Genomic DNA, 24911 nt, shown 5'->3' with positions numbered 1-24911 from the left:
GGGGAACGTGTTCATATAGGGCTCTCGAATGGGACAGCCCTCAAGCCCTCACAGACTTAATGTGAACGTGCATCTTAAGTCAGTGAGTCAGTAATTCAGGTACAGTACGTTAGAACTGGACCATATGCCAAATTCCAGTAACCCAAATCTCGCTCACTCAAACTCGGTCACTCCAGCTTGACCCGGAAATAGTTTTATCCCTATTGGTAATTAGCTTTTTGGAGGCAGTGCCCTTGGGGCGGCTTGCACCAAGTGTACAGTACACAAAGTGGCAGAGTTTCATATCTTCTTGCGGAAGACTTCCGCATCACGTGTACATGTACGAGCAAACTGTAAAGATAACGATGTGGCCATCCACATTGATGAATTGTCTATTCTGTTATCCTGTACTATTCCATACCTGCATATTATTCTATGCATGCACATTTTCATCTGTTGGTTATGTTCCACCGTGGCTCTGGTTCCAGTGATCCAGCTGTGTGACAAGTCATAAGTGATCACGGAATTTGCCGTCGCTGTGAAATGACACTGGGTGAGCGTAGTGCATTCAGTCGACCATTCCATCCTTGAATCCTCTCCTCCTCGCTGTGGGCTGGGCTAAGGTGTGGTTGGAGGACACGAGGGGAGTGAGAAAGTTGGGGTAGTGGAATTCGGCTTCCGTCTTGTTTCTGATCTGTCCTCCCGCTTGACTTCGTCTTTCCGTCTTGTGTTTTCTCTTCCTGTTTTTTGTTGTTGTTCTTCTTCATGCCTGTGTGTTTCTCTTCCTCTGTTTTTCTTCTTCTTCATGTGTCTCTCAGGACAACAAGAGCTCTCCTCTGCTCCCTCCTGACCTGTTCAAAACTCTAGCAGACTTTGAGGACGAGGAGCAGCTTCTCTTTAAGCCTCCTGACTCCTTCTATCAGGCTCTGGCTCCTGGACACAACATCTTTGTATGTAGCCTGTATGACCTTTCACCCCATGAACACCCCCCCCCCCCTCAACTAGGGCTGTCACGATTACAAATTTAAGTTGACGATTAATGGTCACACAAATAATTGTGATTAACGATTTAACTGTGTTTTTGGCATTGAACATATGAATACAGAATACATTTCTGTTTGCCTGGTTATCAAAAAAATGCACAGGGCAGATATGACAAATAACTGAGAAATACAAAGACATTTCTGACACAAAAAAGCTGAAATAGCTGCTCTTTTACTGGCCACGACTTAAATAATTGTGATTAGACAATTAGACAACTATGTAATAGTGACAGGCCTACTTCCAGATGTGTATCGGATGCTTGGCATTTGCTTAATTTATACTCCCATCGTGCAACGGTGTTGCTTGCATAAGAACAGATGTACAAGCTATCAACATGTTGCATTGTGACATGGTAAATTATTGGTAATGGCGTTGTAGTTCTGTTCATCGTCTCACCATGGAGTGAAGCTGCAGGACCTTTCTCTTCTTTACCCCTTGGCTTCAGTGGATAATATCCCGAATCGTAAGTTTAATGTTGTACCGGGTGCTTGTTATGTGTCACTGACATGTATCAGTTAAATGCTACGTTTCTAGTTGGGTGATTTGCCCACCGTGTGTGGATTGACCTACATATGGAGAGACAAGCAGACATACAGAGACAACGAGAGGTAGAGTGATGAAGCCATTGAAAGACGTGTTTCAACCAGACTGTTCTGACACACTGCGAGTGACAGAGTGGTGCAGCAACGCCGTCCATCCCATATTTGCTCTCTTTTTGCAAGCGGTCATGTTTAGCTTTGTGACTGTTCCTGGAATACAGCGATTTTGATTGTCAGTAGTTTTATTAAAAGTGAAGAAAATTGGATGTTCAAATGGCATAGTGGATGGACAACACAGTAGCTCCTCTAGCTCAGTGTTTCCCAAACTTTTCAGGTCTCGACCCAAAAGAGAGAAGACGTTCTCCGCGCGCGTGCGTGCGTGCGTGCGTGTGTGTGTGTGTGTCCTAAAAAGTGACCTGGTCATTTGCACTTTGACTGTGCAGTGCTCTGAGAGTGTACACGGGTTAATTTGGTTCCATTTGTACACACCCACTGAGTGGGTGTGTACCACTAAGTTTGTTTTAAAGAAGACTGCTGTTGGCAAGGTCCTGAATCCAAGTGTCCGATATATTATACATGGTAGTAACTTCTGTAATGAAAACATTGAACAGTGTTTATTTACGAGACTAGTGAATGACAGCTTGTTCTTGATATCAGTATTTTATTATAGCCCATTTAGAAAAACCTGTCGCACACCTAAGAGCAGGTGCGTATGAAAGTGCTGTCAACGAGCTAATCAATTACCATATTGATTATGTGTTGTGGGTGGTTTTGTTAGGAGGGAAACCTGTGTGTCATCCACATGATGTGGAATAGTTTCCCTCGCATAAGCATGTCTTCTCCAGATGGGATTAAATAACATTTGTTCCATCAAAATCAATCTCATTGTTTGAAATGACTTTCAATCGTCTGTTTATCTGTCTATTTTGTCCATCTAGCTCAGGCAGCCATTATGTACTAAAATGGAGCACCGACAACGACATTTTCGTTTCATTCGGTCACGTCCGTTCTCGGTACCCACAAACATACGTATCTTTCAGAAAACTGTTGGAAGACATTGTAGAATCAGCCTCAGATATAAATGGGTTAGAATTCTGTGTCCAAGTGTATGGGGTGTGTGTGGGTGGTTTTATTAGGAGGGAAACCTGTGTGTCATCCACATGATGTGGAATAGTTTCCCTCGCATAAGCATGTCTTCTCCAGATGGGATTAAATTTGTTCCATCAAAATCAATCTCATTGTTTGAAATGACTTTCAATCGTCTGTTTATCTGTCTATTTTGTCCATCTATCAGTCTCATAATGTCTCTCTTCATGTCTCGTCTCTACAGATGTCCAATCAGAGCAGGATGGAGGGCGTTCCTGAGGGCATCGGCCAATCATCATCTCTGCTGCCCCTATCTGGCTTCCCTATACAGGTTGGTACCATAGATATTAAAACATATAGATACCTCATTGGTCGCTGCACTTTCATTGGAGAGGCCTGTCTCCAACTGGAGGAGGAAGTCAAGCGGAATCTCGGAAGACAAGTGCTGTTGATTGGCCTACCGAACGTCCCCTTCCGTTCTGCTTCAACCAGAGCCATAGAGTAAGACAGAGTTACGACAACACTTCATGGGGCCAGGCTCTTCAACATAGACTCCTATATTGAATGGGGACAACCGGAAGTTTACGGAATGCATTGGAGTCTATGGGCTCGCGCGAGTACATGAACCACGTGACCAGGCGGTTTTTTGCCCCTCAATGTCGTAACTCTGTCTTTGGCTTCCGCTAAGCTTCCTTGTATGCTTCGCAAAGGAATCTCAGTAAAAGCTTGCCAATGCAATCCAAATGTGCATCGCCATCGCCTCCCGTTGCCTCCATGTTGCCTTCCGTTGAGATACAGACGCCCCCGAGCCGGAAGAGGCGTCTATGTTTATATATCTATGGTTGGTCCTCAAGACAAACAATGGAAAAGCAAGACACGGCATCATGCTTATACTTCCTGTATCTGTGTGATGTAGTTGGATGTCCTTTGATTTGATTTAAAGATGACTGGTGAGGTAAGAAACCCTAGAGGGGCTTATACGAGAAGTAGAACCTCACAGTTTTAATATTTGAGTTGACCAGAAGTAGGTGGTGAGCCTATTAAAGAATGTGAACACAGCTTCTAACACATTCATTATTATTTATATTATGAGTATTAATTCCAATGGGAGAAGTGAACACAGCGTCTAGCGATTTTTTTAGCTCTATGGTTACTGAACTAAATATTGGACCCATTCTTCACAAGCCACACAATCTTACTAACATTCTGACACTAAGGCCTCACTCACACCTTTCCATCTAGCATACAACATTGATGCATGCTAGATGTAAGCAAGATGTAAGTGTCATGGCCGCCCCAATGCATTTCCAATGGAAGTCACATGGTTTGATACAACATTTTGGACTACAAGCTGTAGTCTTTCGGCTGTGTTTCGACTGCCCCCCTCCCCCTCATACAACACAAATGTTGTGTCAAACCATGTGACTCCCATTGGAAATGCATTGCGAGCTTGCATCAGCTATACATCTCATACAACAAGCATACATCAATCTATTGCGACCGTGTAAGTCGCCCCTAAGATGTATTAGAAAATCTACCTTGTCAACCTCTCTCTGTCCCAGCAACCCACTCGGGAGACAATTTGTGTACCATTTCACACCTATTGGCAAAGAGTGGCATGGGCTATCGTACCAAATGTAGCACCTTTGTTAATGGTACTGTTCACTGACTAACTGTTGCATGTGTGTGCTTGTGCGCAGGAGAACTACCAGAACAACAGCATCTTCAGCCAGGCCTACGGCAAGAACCTGCCCCCCCCCTCCAAACCCGACGCTCCCATGATGCACCAGGAGCCCTCACTCTACTCGCTGTTTGAAGGAACGCCCTGGTCTCCTTCACTTCCTGCTTCCTCTGGTAATTTACATCACGTCCTGTTTGGGTGAATTAAATTACATTCGCGGGACCTGTTACATAGCGATTATTCACCGATTAATCACACTGATTCTCCGTTACCGGGTGAACCGCCTTTCAAAATAAGTGGGTTCTCCATAGAGATGAACGCTTGGCGGTCTTCCAGTACACAATTCAGCCACCAAATGGTGGTGTTGGCGGGGAATGCCACGTACTGTACATTTTGGAGCAGCATGGGGCAAATGAACAGCTCAGGCAGCCATTATGTACTAAAATGGAGCACCGACAACGACATTTTCGTTTCATTCGGTCACGTCCGTTCTCGGTACCCACAAACATACGTTTCTTTCAGAAAACTGTTGGAAGACATTGTAGAATCAGCCTCAGATATAAATGGGTTAGAATTCTGTGTCCAAGTGTATGGGGCTGTAGTGTATTCTATTGTCTAATCTTTGGTTCTGTCTGTCTGTCTGCCTATCAGACCACTCCACCCCAGCCAGCCAATCACCTCACTCCTCCAACCCCAGCAGCCTGCCCTCGTCCCCGCCCACTCACAGCCACGCCTCCCTGCCCTTCTCCAACTTTGGTCCCATCGGCACGCCGGACAGCAGAGAGCGCCGCCTGCTGGACCGATGGAAGAATGACAAGACGGGTGAGTCACTTTAGAACCTTATTGAAAACCACATTAATCAGGGGTTAAATCCAAGCCTCTGCTTTTTATATCTCCCCCTCTGATCATTCCTTATCATTGCCATAAATAGTGATTCTGAACTTGTGCCTCGGGGCCCACTGGCGGGCCTTGAGGATACTGTAGTGGGCCTAAGTGGGCCCCCAACTAGTGGCAAAACACTGCAATTTTATTGACAATATAAAACAATATATATGTTATTGAAAAATTAGTTTTCATTGTCATACCAGTAAATGGGAACTAGTGTTTGTTCCATTGATCCAAGCCGGAACACAAATAAACATACTGTGGAAATGCACACGGCTCACCCCTCTGGCCACTTTCACACCGCTTTCCAGATGTGTGTGAAGAGCGTGATGTGTTGAGCGTGATGCGGTTTCGCGTAACGCGTTAGTGTTACTGCTTGTTTTCATAGTAAATGCGACCTTTGGTCGCAGATGTATTTCCTTTTGGGAAATATAGACTGACTGACTGTGTGTGTGCTAGGAGCAGTGAGTGGTTTTGGGTTGGACTACCTGCCAGCGTCCTCGGCGACCTCTGAACCCAGCTGGCATCAGACTGGCCCCGCCTCCACCTCCTGGACCAATCAGGACGCGCCGATGGACGACTCATCCTCTACTGTCCTGTTGGATAGCCTGAAGGTAAGATACAGAACACAACACACAATGACGCAATATTACACAATTGGGTGTGTGTTGCCGTGATTATTGGCATGACAGTGATGCGGTCAGGAACAACGTAGCCTGCCTGAGCCAGTGTGATTTCTGGTCTAGACTAGAGGGGCGGGTGGCCCCTCTAGTTTAAACAGCCGGTGGCCCAATTATTCATACTATTTTGTCGGTCCAGTCCATCTGGTCCAGTTCCATGATGAGATAGTTGTGTATTTATTGCATGTTATCCTTCCAGTCCATCTGGTCCAGTTCCATGATGCAGCCCGGTCCGTCTGCGCTGGAGCAGCTGCTGATGCAACAGAAGCAGAAGCAGCAACGAGGTCACGGCAACATGAACCCCCCCCACTGAGGAGGGGGAGGGATGTCCATTGTCATGACAACCACAACCTTACCCCCCCACAGGTGACGGGCGGGAAGACAAACCAAACGTTTGACGACAGACCGGCTCCAACACGCGAGACAGCCGGGAAATCGAATCGCTGCGCGAACGAACGAAACGTGCCCACGCACGTACGTACGGTGGGGTTCCGGTGAAGGCGAAGCGACCTTCTCCTTCCACCGTCTTCTCCAGACTCCTCTTCCTCCATGGCGACTAGGAGATACCGCTGACGCTCTGCCAGCTCCACCCACTGGGTGTCATTAGACATGCCCACTGGCTTCTACGGCCACGCCTCTTTACACACAGATACTCTAGACGCCCTTATAAGTCCTCTCTCTCTCTCTCTCTCTCTCTCTCTCTCTCTACCCCTCTCTCTCTCTCTCTCTCTCTCCCATATTGGAGGAACTTTTCGGGGGAACAGTTGGAGTCGTGACAAACTGCTCGTCGTGTTTTGAAGTGTTGTGGCGCTTTCGTTCGACCGTGAGGTCGTCCCGAACGACGTCCACACGAACACACACTGATCTTAGCCAATGTTTGTTTTTATCTGGAAATGTGTAGGACCACTCTGATTGGCTGATTGAAGGAGAAAGGACGTAAGTTAAGGAGTTTATTATTATTTTTTTTTAACGTGTGCCTATCCATTAGCCGTGCACGGGACGCGAGAGAAGAGCTGCTGTTACCTCCTGCCGATCAGAGGGAAATCAACTTCCTATCGGTCCGATCGGACGTATATGACGACTTCCTATTGGTCAAAAACGGAAAGATGACGACTTCCTATTGGTCCGATCAGAGGGACATAACTTCCAATTGGTCGATCAGAGAGGAATCCTAATTTCCTATTGGTCGATCAGAGGGTCGCATCCCAGCAGCAACCTGGAGGAAGACCGGTTTGAACTGGTCGAGGGGCGGGGGTTAGAAAACATAGAGGGGTAGTATTATCATTAATATTAATAATAAAAAACAAATACTGTATTTTGTGATTTGTTGGTAGCAGTTTTAGCTTGATAAAAGTAGGGCTTCTACTCTCATCCTTGACTTTGAGTAAAGGAGGAAAAAAAAGCGTGAACGTATCCCTGCTAGCTTAACCTGCAGTTACTGTTTGGTTCTGTTTAAAATGTCCTGCCTTTTTAAATAGTTTTAAACAGCCTCTCTCTCTCTCTCTCTCTCTCTCTCTCTCTCTCTCTCTCTCTCTCTCTCTCTCTCTCTCTCTCTCTCTCTCTCTCTCTCTCTCTCTCTCTCTCTCTCTCTCTCTCTCTCTCTCTGTGCTTGCTCAGTGTTTTATTAACAGTACTGTTACAGTACTCTCATGGTTGTCGTACAGTAGGAACCAGTACAACAGTAATCATAGTTAGACTGGTCCAGGAACTGCTGGTTCAGTGATATAAAACAGTTAGACGGACGGACGGACAGTCAGACGGAAGGACAGACAGTTGGACGGACGAACAGAAAGACAGACAGACAGTTGGACGGACGAACAGAAAGACAGACAGACAGTTGGACGGACGAACAGAAAGACAGACGGATAGTGCTGGTTTGCGTTGGCCTGGACTGAGCTGAACTGGTTTGGAATCGGTTCAGAGAATGTTTATTGATAACCACTAAAACTACAATTCCCTCAAACCCACACATTTGTACTCCTGTAAAACTACAGTTCGCGCAAACACCCATGTTAGTCCTCCCGTAAGCCGTTATTTTATTAATATTATTCTGTATAGACCCTCAATTAGCTCACTGTTTACTACTAACCTGCTAAACGAGAGGGGGGGGGGGGGGGGGGGGAGGGAATGGTAACCATGGTAACCAGTCTGCAGAGTGCTGGCCTTAAAACCCAGCAACCAAGACTCATGGGTTTTGTAGTTTCATAAGCATAGACCCTGCATCAGCGACTCAATGGGTATTGTAGTCTGATAAGCATACAACCCAACCACAAAGACTCATGGGTAATGTAGTCTGTTAAGCATACAACTCTGCAAGATACTCGATGGGTATTCTAGTCTGATAAGCATACAACAAAGACTCATGGGTAATGTAGTCTGTTAAGCCCAGCAACAGAGACTCGGTGTGATAAGCAGGGTGCTCCATAGGAAGGATATTGTCCGTGTAAAGCTACGTAGCAGAGAGCCGTTTAAACTCATGGTTCTTGAGGGGGGTCAAAAACGAGGATGTTTTTATTTTCCCGTAGGAGACCATTTTATTAAAAGCCAACTTCAACAATGACATGTCTGTATTTTCCGTGTGATTCTGTGCTTTTTCTCGTTGCATTTAGAACTGTCTTCTTTGAAAAATAAAAAAGAATTGTACATCGTCATGCTGAATGTCGGGACAGGTGGACCGTTACTGTGAACTGAGTTCCTGTATCTGCTCACACTGGAAATAAAGATGGGATGTACACTGCGTGTGTGTGTGTGTGTGTGTGTAATATATATGTGTGTGAGTGAGTAATATGCAGTAACTGGGATGTACAGTATGCACTATGCAGTGTGTGTTTCCCAACATTTCATGAATGAAATATAATTAAAATAGCAGATCTACAAGCTCACAATGTATGCAAACATATAATTTGTTTGGGTCTTGAGCTAAAAACTTTGGGAACCACTGCTCTACCACGAGAGGATGTTATGAAGCAGTGTTACTGTATACTTGGTAGTGACTAGTGTTTGGGGGCGGTTTCAACCTTGGTAACCTTTCGCCAGACATCAGTGGCTGCCAAGTTGACCCCACTTGAGTTTAGAAAATAGAAGTGCCCCCTCCCCCCAATAAACAGGAACTCAGTGTATTTTCTGAGATTGTTTCCATTGAAGTGAATGGATGGATGTGGAGAAAACCCCTTTGAGTTCCTACAAGTAATATTACAGTAGGAAGGACCCTGTATGTACCCTGGCCTGTAAGTGACAATAATTCCAAACTTCAAGCAGGGTGATGCAGACAGAGTAGGATAACTAGGATTTGTTCTCACAGGACACTGGTGGATGTAGCTTCATTCCAACAGTGTGTAGAGTTTACACAGACTGGAAGGTACATTTATAATGGGCACCACTAGAGGCCACCATTGTATTGTAAATGATTCCTCGTTCATACAACAGTTGTGGATTACATTAATTACCACCCTGAATACAATGCTTCATAATGAGGTGAGTATTCATTAAATATCCTGGATTAATTGGGTGCTAAATAGCCATTGCATGTGCAAGACTGATATTATTGTTTAAATATTTTATTCATGTCATTTTTTGTTTTGTTTTTTCATAGGTTGGATACAAATCAGGGTTAAGTTTTGAGTATGTGGATCATGGAACACTTTTAATCATCAATCAGTGCATGTCATGAGGATGATGTGCACAGTTGCACACACATACTGTTTCTCAAAGTCGGGTACAGGGAAGTGGTCAAAGTGGACACTTAAAGGCCGTGAATTTACCCGTAAATCTGAAAGTGTGCAAAACCCGTACAAGGGTTTCATTTGTACACTTAAACCTGTACCTAAACCTTTTTTTTACAAAAGTAAGTTGATAATTATGTATATTGACCAAAAAAATATATAGGGGAGCTGGAGAAGCAGCTGGAGCTGCTCCTGGAGGGGTCTAACGCTAGAACTCCTATTCAATCGCGCAATTGTTTTTTGTTTACATCTGTTCTAGATGATGTGACAGCAACACTCCATGCATTGTTGACACTGCACTCTTCCTGGTCTATGTGAGCTGACATTAGACCCCTCCAGGAGCAGCTCCTTCTCCAGCTCCCCTATATCTTTATTAATTGTTTTATATATTTGTTTGGTCAATATACATAATTATCAACTTACTTATGTGAAAAAGGGTTTAGGGAGAAATTCCCCTTTAAATATGCTCTGAGGATTTTACAGTGAAGATTCTGGTTCCATTTAGACTTACAGTGATTCTCAAACTGTTTAATTTCAAGGACCCCCAGTTTGATATTCATTAGGCCAGCAACTGCTTCTTAACCTTTTCAGGCAGTGACCCTCCAAAATCATATTTGAACTGGGGACCTCCCACCCTGATAAGCACTTGGAATTGTAGTTGTTGAGGCATTACATTTTGTTTGACTCAGTTCCACAGAGTCAAACTCTTTCATTTTGTTTGCCTATTTCTTATAATATTGACAATCTGCATGGACAATGTTTGACCAGTTTTTATAGGGGTCGACTGTAGTCTGTTGATTACTTACCAAATGGAACCGTAGCGGGTCCATTTGGTTCCATTTGTACATGCTCAGAGTTACAGACCCATGGTGGTCTCCGCACCAGAAACGGTGATATACAGGTAGAACTCAAATTCGACATCGACAAATCCACGGTGTGCCCTGGGTGCACCGATTCAGAGGTATTGCTATTACTAATCTCTTCTGAAGCCACCTTATTGCCCCTTAAGCCCAAACCACACTAAAGGGTTGAGACAGGACGAGACAGTTTTTAAGGTCAACCACACAAATGCAACTCATTGAGTTGCAATGGTGTGGATGACATTTAAACGGGAGTACTGGTGTGGTACCGTTTGGGCTTAACACTCATCTCTTCAGAATCCCTCTCATGTCCTAGCACTCACCTCTTCACAGTTCACACATAATCCACCTCACCCCTTATCACTTCTCTCCCCAGGACCCCTTTTAGTTTTAATATCTTACTGTACCACCATATATGTTGTTTATATTTCTGACTAATAAAGTATTTCATCAATCTCTTCTTGTATCACTTGTCACTTTAATTCGAAAGATGCTAGTTGCTGCACATCCAAAATAAATATAAAGAGTGTCCCATTCCCAATACTTAAAATACTTTCACGTCAATTTGAAAACTGTTGTTTGCTCTTAAGACATTTTGTTTGGGTTTTAACAACACATTGAGTGCTAATTGACATGCTCTCATTATTATTCTATCATCGTAATCTTCACACAGTTTCACACAGGTAAGTACATGTTTTTAGTGTTTAACAGAGTGAACTTGAAGAGGTTTGTGATTTAACTTAATCAACAAGCTCCTCCTTCAAATGGATCCAGTCAGTGAGCTACACTCAAGTAGAACAGTGACACTAAGTAGTTCACAGTCACCTACAGTACAACTAGGATGTTTCTGCTCATTTCACTAATGATGACAGCTATGTGCTTTGGTATGAAACTACTGATTTATTCTACTGAATATCAATAGATCTCAACAGACAGAACAATATAAAAGACAAAATAAAAAAGTATATTGATTAATTTGTTGTCATTCTACAGAATGCGGTGCACAGAAAGACAATGTGCTTCAACCTGGAGGAGATGTGACAGCTGCTAAAGGAGACGCTGTAACACTCGGCTGTGAATATAACACCAGCTCTAGATATCCAGATCTATTTTGGTACAAGCAGGAGGCAAATGGCAGACCTGAATTCATATTAAATCACTGGAATTCATATGGAAAAATAGCAGACCAGTTCAAGGAAAGATTCAACTACAATCTGGATTCCACCAAAAGATCGTTTCCTCTGAGGATTCAGAAATTGCAGCTGTCTGACTCTGCTGTGTACTACTGTGCTCTGAGGCCCACAGTGACAGGAACCATACACACACACTGTACAAAAACATAAGCTGACATACCAGTGCACTGCTGGAAGGGTTTTCCTAAAACCATCACTGAATTAAACTTGTAACCTATAGGACAGGACAGCATCACCAAAGATGCTAATTATAGTACAATGATGCACTTTATAATAATAATAATAATAATAAAACTTTATTTGTATAGCACCTTTCATGACATGAAATGCAGCTCAAAGTGCTTTACAGAGCAATGGAGAAAAAAAAGAAAAGAAAAGCAAGGCATAAACATTAAAAGACAAGAGCAGTAATGCAATACAGTGAGGACATGAATAACAAAAATTATCATCATGTCATTATAAACTGAATGTAGAGATGAAGAGAACTGGTTTCAGTTGCTCAGGTGGTTTTCTCAAGCAGCCGCTTGAGAAAACTAAAATCAATTGTATTTTACAATTTACAATTACAATTAGGTCAGCCATTATTTTAGGTTATAGATTTTTAGAATGGGTAGCATCAATATCTTTTGGTAATGCATTCCACAGTGTGGTGGGCTGGTGGCAGCATAGTAGAATGTTTGAGCCAGATTTTTGGGGAACAAAGTCAGATGAGCTCCCTCTGGTTTTATGCCCACGGGCATCACTCAATCTAGAGAAGTAGTTTCACAGGTATACTGGGCAGTGGGCACACCAGTACTCCGGGTCAACACCTTAGCCAATCCACACTAGAAAGAGTCATGGCGGTGAGGTCTTTTAGTAGCCTTATTAGTGCACTCTTTTTGATAAAAGAGGAGACCCTGCACAAAAATGTTTTTTATTTGTATCCATTGGATTGTTATCCAAACCAATGGGTAACCTCTTCTCTACTTGGAATTGCATTGTCACCAACTCCGATCATAAGTCTGTAGACTTCCTAAGGTTGTTTTTGGACCCCAAAAATTAATAAAAACATGTCCCAGGTGTAATGATTGTTTGTCATCAGAGAGCAAACATGATGGTTATTTCAAGATAATATATTATGAGCTATTCTCATCCCCTATTCTCATCCTGATGTCATTAATGTTCCTTTTTATTCATACAGTCTCTGTAATTACTGTCCAGGTGAACATGAACATTTTAACCTCCATAATAATATCATAATGATATAGATGAATTATCTTTGATGGTTCTTTCAATGTATTTGTTTTGTTGTTCAATATGTTCATAGTGCATGCAATTTTGACAGCAACATAAGAGGAGGAGTTCAACACAATTTGAAAGGAGGATGTTATCATCAACCAGTGTCACCATCTGCATAGTCAAACTGAGAGCCTAATCATATTGTGCTAACAGCACCATGTTCCTCGTGCTAATGTTGTTCCTTTCTGCTCTAACGGGTGAGTCTGTTGTACTAAAAACGAAGAACATCGTGTACAGAACACTTTTTTCTTTTTTTGTTTCTTTTTTTTTTTTTACAAATAATGTGTCTTTTTAAAATCTTTTCCAGGTGTCAATTCACAGGTGGACATGATCCAACCCACAACAACCTCAGTTCAAAGTGTGGATGGATCCCGAGTTATCCTTTCTTGTACATATTCCAGCTTTGCGTACAACCTCCAGTGGTACCGTCAGTATCCCGGGTCAACACCTCGATTCCTCCTACTTTCTGCCCCCAACACTGAGCATGTCATGAGAGCACAGCCTGAAGATCTTAGATTGAACATTAGCTTCAATAAATCACATGTGGATCTGGAGATCTCCTCTGCTGCACTGACAGACTCTGCTCTGTACTACTGTGCCCTGCAGCCCACAGTGACAGGAAACACACGCACACTGTACAAAAACCTACACACTGCTATTTATTTCTAAGCTGACATACAGTACCAGTACACTGCTGGCAGCCTGTTCCTAGCATCAGCAGAGGGCAGCATTATCCAGTAGACATTACACGTTTATGCACTGATCATTGTGTTATTTAAAACTACTGGCAGACTGAATGTTGATCATCACTTAGTTTCTCTGTTGATTTCAACCTGTTGTAGAGATGGAACATTGGCTGTGGATGATTCTCATGGGTTTGCTTTATAAAGGAAGCTGTGAGGAATCCATCTCTCCATTGTCTGATGGTTGTCTGGCTTTAGAAGGAAACAGTGTTACTCTCTCCTGTAAATACTCTGAGAGAGTAACAAGCCTCTACTGGTATCAACAGCACCCCAAATCCTCTCCACAGTTTCTAATCTCGGATTTCTCGGGGAATACATCACGGCACTCAGTAGACCATGAGAAAGACTTGACAATATTTCACCTGAAGATCTCCTCTGCTGCACTGACAGACTCTGCTCTGTACTACTGTGCACTGCAGCCCACAGTGACAAGAAACACACACACACCCTGTACAGAAACCCGAGGAGAGCTTTATGATTATGAAACAGCCGTGAAAACACCAGTGGTGTTTGAAGAGGAGGAACCAACAGTATAAACGTAAGGAGGAGGCTTGATCGTCTTCTTTAGCTGACAGCTTGTCGTTGTTACATCCAACATGGCATTCTACTGAGAATGCCATGTTAATATCTGTATTTATTTAATGGTAAGTAATATGAATCACTATATATATGCATTTGTAGTGTGGTACATATTAATTTGAATAAATTCAAATAAATTGCCAAGACTAAGCCATACTTTGTTTTTCTCTCAGTGTGCAGAGCAGAGGATCGTGTGGTCCAGCCAACGGGAACCGTTTCAGCCTCAGAGAGAGATCAGATAACACTCGACTGTTCATATGAGACCATTGATCCATCACCAAACATCTTCTGGTACAAACTAAAACCCATGCCATCCTCAGTTTGTGCTCAGAAGAGGGATATTTGATTCAGGCATGAATGGAGCCGAGTTTGATTGATTGATTGATTGAAGAATTTATTAACAGTTTGCAGAATTACAGTACATTTCAAGCACAAACTCAATACAAAGGCTGTTAACTGTGAGTGGACGACCCAATTAAGCATTACACTTGTTTCCAATAGGGTCCACCATGTTCAAATCATCAAAACATTTAGAGACGTACAAATAGACACTTCTATAGACAGAACAGGAATTCATCATAAAGGAGGTAAAAAGGGAAAATAAATATATACAGTGAGGGGAAAAAAGGGGGGGGTGGGGGGGGGGGGATTCAGATTTTACGGGGGCCAGTTTCGAATTGCAGCCATCCGTAGGTGCCCTTTGAGAGCGGTTTTGAAGGAGTCAAGGGATTCGCATGTCTTAATGACAGTTGGTAGGGCGTTCCACATTTTGGTGGCATAGGAGCGAAAATAATTTAGTCCCTTGTTTGTGCCGAATCTGGGTTGTACATGGTTCGTTGCACTCCCTCTGGTGTTGTGGGTGTGGACTTCGTTAACATTAAGGAAGTATCTAGACAGGTACATGGGTATCTTGGTGGTGTATCGAATCTTGTGGACCAGACCCATTGCAAGATGCTGTACTCTGTCGTCGACCCTAAGCCATTCCAGCCTGTCGAAGTGGGCAGGGGTGAGGTGGGTTCGGGGGGCTAGATCAAGTAGGAGCCTGACCAGTTTGTTTTGGGAAGTCTGGAGCCTGGTTTTAAGGGCCTTTGAGGTGCTGTGGTACCAGGAGGTGCATGCATAGTCAAAGAAACCCTGTACAAGGGCTCCTGTTAAGGTCTTCAAGGTGTTTTTGTTGACCAGTGAGGAGATCCTGTAGAGGAATCTTGTTCTATGGTTGACTTTTTTGATTACGTTGGTGGCCATTTTATCACCGGAAAGATTAGCCTCCAGGATGGAACCTAGGTAGGTAATTTCATCTTTACGTGTGATAACATTGTCACCCACTCTAACCAAGAAGCCATTTGCCTTGCTGAGATTACTAATAGAGCCAAAGAGAATGGATTCAGTTTTTCCCAGGTGTAAAGATAGTTTGTTATCAGCGAGCCAGGTGCAGATTCTACCGAGTTCAGAGCTGAGGGCATTTTCAACCTGCAGTTCACATATGTTTGATCACTTTTTAAATACAACAACACATTCAGCTCCTCTGAATATTCAGAGGCTGCAGCTGTGGGACTCGGGTGTGTACTACTATGCTCTGAGGCACACGGAGACCCACTAAAGTCTGTACAAAAACCTTTGCTTTATGTAGGAACAATCCAGACAACGCAATATTCACCAACGTCCACGAGAGGGAGACAAACACATCCCAAAGTTGGTGTAATGTTTTAGTCCAAGTAAAGGTGATATCCCTATAAAGGAATAGGTGATATATGAACAAGGTGCTCCACTCTACAATAAACAATTTAATAAATCAACAGTTGAAGCAGACAGGGTCTATTAACACTGTGGCATCACTGCAATGAGACCCAACGCTTTACACCTGTAAACTGTGTTGTTCAAATACATTAATGTAGTAATCCTGATTCTGTGTGTGAGCATGTGAACGCGTGCATGTGAACGCACGCTGTGTGTGTGTGTGTGTGTGTGTGTGTGTGTGTGTGTGTGTGTGTGTGTGTGTGTGTGTGTGTGTGTGTGTGTGTGTGTCTGTCTGTCTGTCTGTCTGTCTGTCTGTCTGTCTGTCTGTCTGTCTGTCTGTCTGTCCATCCGTCCGTCCAGAGAATGGTTGCTCTGACTACATCCAATAGGCTTTTAGCGTAGGGCCTTCTTACCATTTATCTATCCAATAGGCTTTTAGGGGAGGAGTTTCAGATTATACAACAGGCTGTTTGTGGTGAGGATTGGGTTTCTGCATAATGTGAAAAGGAAATGAAATGATTTGCTGATAAGACATTCACAGATACATCTCCTTCAGACTGTGACAACAGTGTATGTTCCTACTGTTGAGATGCTTTTCATTACTGTACTTTTATTCACAACAGGTACTGCATCTAATCAGTTGTTAAATTTGTATGAGTTCTGTTCTAACATAAAATAATACATATCAACTGCTGTTAACTGAGATGAATTTCCCCATCAATCCATCACAGGTGTTCAATGTGAAGACTTGACTCCAGTTAAAAATGAAGAGTCCTGGTTAGAAAGCAGCTCTGTCACTCTGTCCTACACATCTTCACAAACTCTTACTGGTGACGAGTATTTCTTCTGGTATCGCCAGTATCCAGGAAAGTCCCCAGAGTTCCTCCTTTTAATCACAGGCAATGGGTTGTCATCTAAAGGAGATCTCAACTGGCAACTCTCTGCTACCGTGATTAAAGAGAAGGCTCGTGTGGATCTGGAGATCTCCTCTGCTGTACTGACAGACTCTGCTGTGTACTACTGTGCTGTGAGGCCCACAGTGACAGGAAAAACACACACACCGTACAAACATTCTCTGCAACTCCCATGTTGTTGCAGATAGATTAGTAGGATATGCTCCTACATACATGCTCAAGGCGACTCCAACTCTCCTACCGGATCAAGTCCGTCAGGAGAAGGCGCGCTCAACTCAGAGGGAGTCTTGAGGTGTAGCCCAGTCTCTTGCAATTTAACTGGGTGCAGATGATTGATTGATTGATTGATTGATTGATTGACTGACTGATTGATTACATTATTAGACAGAAATATAAACGGTACAGAGTCACTGGATAGCACAAAATAGATTTTCAGACCTGTTTTAAAGGATGCCAGTGATCTGCATTTTTGAGGGAAGGGGTCAGGGCATTCCACGCACATGGTGGCAGTGCTGTAGAAGGAGAAATTACCCATGTTTGTTTTAAAAGTGGGTGGTACCAGATCGTTGTTCTCGCTCCCTCTAGTATTGTGGCTGTAGGTGTCGCTCACCTTTTAAGGTAATCACTGTGTCATTAAAAAAACTATAGCATGAAGAATATTCAACCTCCCAAAAACATTCATGTCTCCCCACTTGTCTGTGTGCTTCACGTCACCCAGTACATTAACTATAGATCATCTAACCTAGGAATGCTGTGCGAGGCTTCCCTAAAACTACCCTGGACAACGTTCCACACATCCTATACTCCTCATCCTCCTAAAACTCCCATGACAATGCTCCACCCTAGCCTGGATCCAGCCCAAAGACCCCGCCCACTCTCTGAGTGGACTGAGTCTCTTGCTACAGTCTGATAATCAGGCTAGCTCCACCCATCCAAAACTGTTTTTCCTCCCGGCTCTCAAAATCTTGATCGAACAAATTCCCCACTGTGGTCAGAATTGCAGACATCACTCCAAAGTTTCCAGTCTGAAGACTGACCTCTTCAGACTACATTTCACCTCCTAACACTTCCTCTTCTTGAATCCCTTCGTCACCTTTATTCGATTGATTAGTTTCTAGTTTACTATATGCAGATGTATCTTGATCACTTTTTCCTGATATTTTTCTTAATGTAGATTTATTTTCTTTACCACAAATGTACCAAATGTTATAGATAACATGTTGTTTATTCATTGTTTACCTGGAAGCCTATCCTAATTTATTTTAGGCAGAATCAAAATCAACTAGACTAGGACACTGTTTCCCAAATAGTGGGTCAACTCAGGACCAAGCCCTCAGTAAGGCTATCCAACGTTGAAGCTGCCACTACTGGAAAAAAGTGGAACTGCAGCACGTTAATGGAGGTGGACGACGTTCAGTGACGTCATGTGTGTAATGTGGGTCATCCATCCCACTGAGCAACTTCCATCGACAGATATATAATAGGAGGAGCTTAACACAGGTTGAAGAGAGTGTCACCATCTGCTGTCAGACTGAGAACCTAGCTGTGCTAACATCACCATGTTTCTGCTGTCAGACTGAGAACCTAGCTGTGCTAACATCACCATGTTTCTGCTGTCAGACTGAGAACCTAGCTGTGCTAACATCACCATGTTTCTGCTGTCAGACTGAGAACCTAGCTGTGCTAACATCACCATGTTTCTCCAGCTAATGTTCCTTTCTGCTCTAACAGGTGAGTCTGTTGTCATAAACTACACACACAGTATACATTCTGATGAAGAACATTTCATGATGAAAACATTGACATACATCTTTATCTTTTTCAGGTGTCAGCTTGCAGGTGGACATGATCCAACCCACAAGAGCCATAGTTCAAAGTGTGGATGGAACTCTAGTTATCTTATCCTGTAATTATAGCAGTTACTTGTATATGTACAACCTCCAGTGGTATCGTCAGTACCCTGGATCAACACCTAAATTCCTCCTGCTATCTGACCACAACACTGAGCATGTAGTCAGAGCACCATCTGAAGATCTTAGACTGAATATCGGCTTCAATAAAGAGAAAACACGTGTGTTAAGCACTTGGAATTGTAGTTGTTGAGGCATTACATTTTGTTTGACTCAGTTCCACGGAGTCAAACTCTTTCATTTTGTTTGCCTATTTCTTATAATATTGACAATCTGCATGGACAATGTTTGACCAGTTTTTATAGGGGTCGACTGTAGTCTGTTGATTACTTACCAAATGGAACCGTAGCGGGTCCATTTGGTTCCATTTGTACATGCTCAGAGTTACAGACCCATGGTGGTTTCCGCACCAGAAACGGTGATATACAGGTAGAACTCAAATTCGACATAGACAAATCCACGGTGTGCCCTGGGTGCACCGATTCAGAGGTATTGCTATTACTAATCTCTTCTGAAGCCACCTTATTGCCCCTTAAGCCCAAACCACACTAAAGGGTTGAGACAGGACGAGACAGTTTTTAAGGTCAACCACACAAATGCAACTCATTGAGTTGCAATGGTGTGGATGACATTTAAACGGGAGTACTGGTGTGGTTTGGGCTTAACACTCATCTCTTCAGAATCCCTCTCATGTCCTAGCACTCACCTCTTCACACATACTCCACCTCCCCTTATCACTTCTCTCACCAGGACCCCTTTTAGTTTTAATATCTACCACCATATATGTTGTTTATATTTTGTGACTAATAAAGTATTTCATCAATCTCTTCTTGCATCACTTGTCACTTTTATTCGAAAGATGCTAGTTGCTGCACATCCAAAATAAATATAAAGAGTGTCCCATTCCCAATACTTAAAATACTTTCACATCAATTTGAAAACTGTTGTTTGCTCTTAAGACATTTTGTTTGGGTTTTAACAAAACATTGAGTGCTAATTGACATGCTCTCATTATTATTCTATCATCGTAATCTTCACACAGTTTCACACAGGTAAGTAAATGTTTTTAGTGTTTAACAGAGTGAACTTGAAGAGGTTTGTGATTTAACTTAATCAACAAGCTCCTCCTTCAAATGGATCCAGTCAGTGAGCTACACTCAAGTAGAACAGTGACACTGAGGCTGCGTACACACCTAAAGAACAAATGTTTGGTCCGTGTGCGATGCCTGATTGCTATTTGATTGCTGCTCCAATTCATTTTCAATGGGAGTCACGTCGTTTGATCGGACAAACCTGTCCGATGTGGGGGCGGAGGGCACAACAAACACATCGGACACCTTGTAGTCAAAACAGCCAACGAACAGGGTGGGACTTCAGATCGGACAGAAGGGTGGTTTTTAACCGCCAACTAATAGGAGAGAACTTCCGTTCTTGACAGCACTGGGTGGGGTTTAGGCTGTAGTCTTCTGAGTTACGTGACACAGACTATATCGCTTGTTTGTATGTCTTCTTTTGGCTATGGCCGTGCGTAACTTGGAGAGTCCAAGTTGCGCAGGGCTGTCTCCAGTGAGAGTCCAGTCTGGTACTAAGTTCTATTCTATATACAGAAATACAGGACGATAGCCAAAATAGCCGTCGGGCCTCGGCAGTTGTGAGGCTGCATTAATAATTAGTTCTAAAAGCAAGTCTTTTTTACGGGGATCACTATTGATTTTAATAGTAGACGCATATATGTCTATGAGTAGCCTAGAGTAGAAATGTAATGGCAGCGTACGAGGTTCACATGCGCAAATATAACAGATGTACAAGTTATCGACACGAATGGTACTTATGGTATGCTACACGATGTAAGCTTGTAGATCTGTTTATTTTAAGCATGCGCCACCGCCACCACGCAAAGTTATGACGCGCGCACATGTGGGGGGAGAGACCCGATATATTTTATAGCTCTATGGGAGAGACGCAGACAGAGAAATATTTAAAATCATCCTGTCTCGCTCTAGCGCACTAGCCTGGCTAATAAGCCAGACTAATATCACACAACACTGTCGCGGTAGCAACTTTTTTTTGCCAACGGCTGATTCGGTCTGGTTTATTAACCAGGCTACTAGCGCACGGCCGCACGCATAAAGAGCCAATGGAGCAAATGTTAAATAAGCTACACAGGTGGTCCTAAATGATGAATTGATTACATCACTATAGCAAAAGACGTGTTATAGGTCAACTGCAGCGCAGCTGGGGAGGCATACTATGGTCCGACGGAGCATTGGTTCGACATGCAACCATAAGATGGCATGGAAATGCCCGTCGATTTGATGCGCAGAAATAACATAGGCCTATATCGAATCAGGTTAAGGTGCACACATGGAAGAAAAGTCCTTTTTATCGGGATTCGGGGATACTTTGTTGTAGGCTATACGTCTCCGGTGAATTGTATGCACCAGCAGCAAGCACATTATTGTTCAAACACCTGCTCCTCTGTTCATCTGTTGTCTTATTTGGCTAATAAAATAATTATTAAGAATTAATGCAATTTCAAGTTGTTGCTGCCTGCAATCATGATTCATGTTGCTGTTCTCTTCTCTCTGTGTGACTGAAGGTTGCGCCCAAAAATTGTAGACAGTGATTTCCCCGAACCCCCTCATGTTATTTTCCCCTCCGTCTCTTTTCTTTTTTTCACTATTTGGTTCGCTTAACATGTCCACGTGTCATTTGTTTACATATTTGGTACGCTTTACAAAGTCCAGTGTGAACACCAAACGGACCAAAATCAAAATGCAAATATTTGGTCCTTGGTCCTTGATCCGGACCTTCAAGTGAACTTTGAGTGTGAAAAACGGCCTCGACAAACTACCGCTAGCTGCTGCTGCAGTCAAGAAAACTACACTGGACATATGTGCATCTATTTCCGCGTGTCGTAGCACCGCCCAAATCGCGCAAAGCATTGTGGGACATGGAGGCATCAAATCATAAAAATGTAATCAGTGGTCGGTCGGACAGATCTGTGTGTCCGAAAGGTGTGTACGAAGCCTAAGTAGTTCACAGTCACCTACAGTACAACTAGGATGTTTCTTCTCATTTCACTAATGATGACAGCTGTGTGCTTCGGTATGAAACTACAGATTTATTCTACTGAATATCAATAGATCTCCACAGACAGAACAATATAAAAGACAAAATTTAAAAAAAAAGTATATTGATTAATTTGTTGTCATTCTACAGAATGCGGTGCACAGAAAGACAATGTGCTTCAACCTGGAGGAGATGTGACAGCTGCTAAAGGAGACGCTGTAACACTCGGCTGTGAATATAAATCTCCAGATCTATTTTGGTACAAGCAGGAGGCAAATGGCAGACCTGAATTCGTATTAATTCGCTTTTCTTCATATGAAAAGTCTTGGCAATTTATAGCAGACCAGTTCAAGGAAAGATTCAACTCCAATCTGGATTCCACCAAAAGATCGGTTCCTCTGAGGATTCAGAAATTGCAGCTGTCTGACTCTGCTGTGTACTACTGTGCTCTGAGGCCCACAGTGACAGGAACCATACACACACACTGTACAAAAACATAAGCTGACATACCAGTGCACTGCTGGAAGGGTTTTCCTAAAACCATCACTGAATAAAACTTGTAACCTATAGGACAGGACAGCATCACCAAAGATGCTAATTATAGTACAATGATGCACTTTATAATAATAATAATAATAAAACTTTATTTGTATAGCACCTTTCATGACATGAAATGCAGCTCAAAGTGCTTTACAGAGCAATGGAGAAAAAAAAAGAAAAGCAAGGCATAAACATTAAAAAAACAAGAGCAGTAATGCAATACAGTGAGGACATGAATAACAAAAATGATCATCATGTCATTATAAACTGAATGTAGAGATGAAGAGAACTGGTTTCAGTCGCTCAGGTGGTTTTCTCAAGCAGCCGCTTGAGAAAACTAAAATCAATTGTATTTTGAGGTCAGCCATTCTTTTAGGTTATAGATTTTTAGAATGGGTAGCATCAATATCTTTTGGTAATGCATTCCACAGTGTGGTGGGCTGGTGGCAGCATAGTAGAATGTTTGAGCCAGATTTTTGGGGAACAAAGTCAGATGAGCTCCCTCTGGTTTTATGCCCACGGGCATCACTCAATCTAGAGAAGTAGTTTCACAGGTATACTGGGCAGTGGGCACACCAGTACTCCGGGTCAACACCTTAGCCAATCCACACCAGAAAGAGTCATGGCGGTGAGGTCTTTTAGTAGCCTTATTAGTGCACTCTTTTTGATAAAAGAGGAGACCCTGCACAAAAATGTTTTTTATTTTTATCCATTGGATTGTTATCCAAACCAATGGGTAACCTCTTCTCTACTTGGAATTGCATTGTCACCAACTCCGATCATAAGTCTGTAGACTTCCTAAGGTTGTTTTTGGACCCCAAAAATGAATTAAAAATGTCCCAGGTGTAATGATTGTTTGTCATCAGAGAGCAAACGTGATGGTTATTTCAAGATAATATATTATTCTCATCCCCTATTCTCATCCTGATGTCATTAATGTTCCTTTTTATTCATAAAGTGTCTGTAATTACTGTCTAGGTGAACATGAACATTTTAACCTCCATAATAATATCATAATGATATAGATTAATTATTTTTGATAGTTCTTTCAATGTATTTGTTTTGTTGTTCAATATGTTCATAGTGCATGCAATTTTGACAGCAACATAAGAGGAGGAGTTCAACACAATTTGAAGGGAGGATGTTATCATCAACCAGTGTCACCATCTGCATAGTCAAACTGAGAGCCTAATCATATTGTGCTAACAGCACCATGTTCCTCGTGCTAATGTTGCTCCTTTCTGCTCTAACGGGTGAGTCTGTTGTACTAAAAACGAAGAACATCACGTACAGAACACATTTCTTTTTCTTTTTTTTATTTCTTTTTTTTTTTTACAAATAATGTGTCTTTTTAAAATATTTTCCAGGTGTCAATTCACAGGTGGACATGATCCAACCCACAACAACCTCAGTTCAAAGTGTGGATGGATCCCGAGTTATCCTTTCTTGTACATATTCCAGCTCTGTGTACAACCTCCAGTGGTACCGTCAGTATCCCGGGTCAACACCTCGATTCCTCCTACTTTCTGTCCCCTACAGCTACACTACGCTTGTAGGCCAAGTCATGAGAGCACAGCCTGAAGATCTTAGATTGAACATTAGCTTCAATAAATCACATGTGGATCTGGAGATCTCCTCTGCTGCACTGACAGACTCTGCTCTGTACTACTGTGCCCTGCAGCCCACAGTAACACAAAACACACGCACACTGTACAAAAACCTACACACTGCTATTTATTTCTAAGCTGACATACAGTACCATTACACTGCTGGCAGCCTGTTCCTAGCATCAGCAGAGGGCAGCATTATCCAGTAGACATTACACGTTTATGCACTGATCATTGTGTCATTTAACTACTGGCAGACTGAATGTTGATCATCACTTAGTTTCTCTGTTGATTTCAACCTGTTGTAGAGATGGAACATTGGCTGTGGATGATTCTCATGGGTTTGCTTTATAAAGGAAGCTGTGAGGAATCCATCTCTCCATTGTCTGATGCAGTCCTGGCTTTAGAAGGAAACAGTGTTACTCTCTCCTGTAAATACTCTGAGAGAGTAACAAGCCTCTACTGGTATCAACAGCACCCCAAATCCTCTCCACAGGTTCTAATCTCGGATTTCTCTGGGAATACATCACGGCACTCAGTAGACCATGAGAAAGACTTGACAATATTTCACCTGAAGATCTCCTCTGCTGCACTGACAGACTCTGCTCTGTACTACTGTGCCCTGCAGCCCACAGTGAGGAGAGCTTTATGATTATGAAACAGCCGTGAAAACACCAGTGGTGTTTGAAGAGGAGGAACCAACAGTATAAACGTAAGGAGGAGGCTTTAATTTAAGCCTTAGCCTATATTGAAAGTAATTGTCGCTAGAGTGTTTATTGTATGTAACAATAACAATAACAGTGGTCTCCCCGTCTCTCCAGCTCTTTAATAAACAGAAATATATATTTTCAGGTGTGTTGCG

The 24911-nt window shown here is 42.7% G+C and overlaps 1 protein-coding gene across 3 annotated transcripts in view; it reads left to right on the top strand.

Moving 5' to 3' along the window:
- The window catches only part of smg7 (SMG7 nonsense mediated mRNA decay factor), a 40411-nt gene extending 31780 nt beyond the window's left edge, over positions 1-8631 (top strand). For 2 of the 3 annotated variants that reach the window (XM_079529622.1, XM_079529620.1), the window contains exons 20-24: positions 2893-2979; positions 4349-4502; positions 4981-5151; positions 5674-5828; positions 6094-8631. In XM_079529622.1, coding sequence (XP_079385748.1) covers positions 2893-2979; positions 4349-4502; positions 4981-5151; positions 5674-5828; positions 6094-6207 — 681 coding nt within the window. In that variant the 3' untranslated portion in view covers positions 6208-8631. The remainder of the gene's footprint in view (positions 1-2892; positions 2980-4348; positions 4503-4980; positions 5152-5673; positions 5829-6093) is intronic. The other variant, XM_079529621.1, reaches the window with a different exon arrangement.
- The last annotated feature ends 16280 nt before the right edge of the window (positions 8632-24911 follow it).

This window comes from Electrona antarctica (genome assembly GCF_951216825.1).
Source record: "Electrona antarctica genome assembly, chromosome: 19".
Lineage (NCBI taxonomy): Eukaryota > Metazoa > Chordata > Actinopteri > Myctophiformes > Myctophidae > Electrona > Electrona antarctica.
The sequence above is the reverse complement of the archived record's forward strand: the minus strand, read 5'-3'. Positions and strand labels throughout refer to the sequence as shown.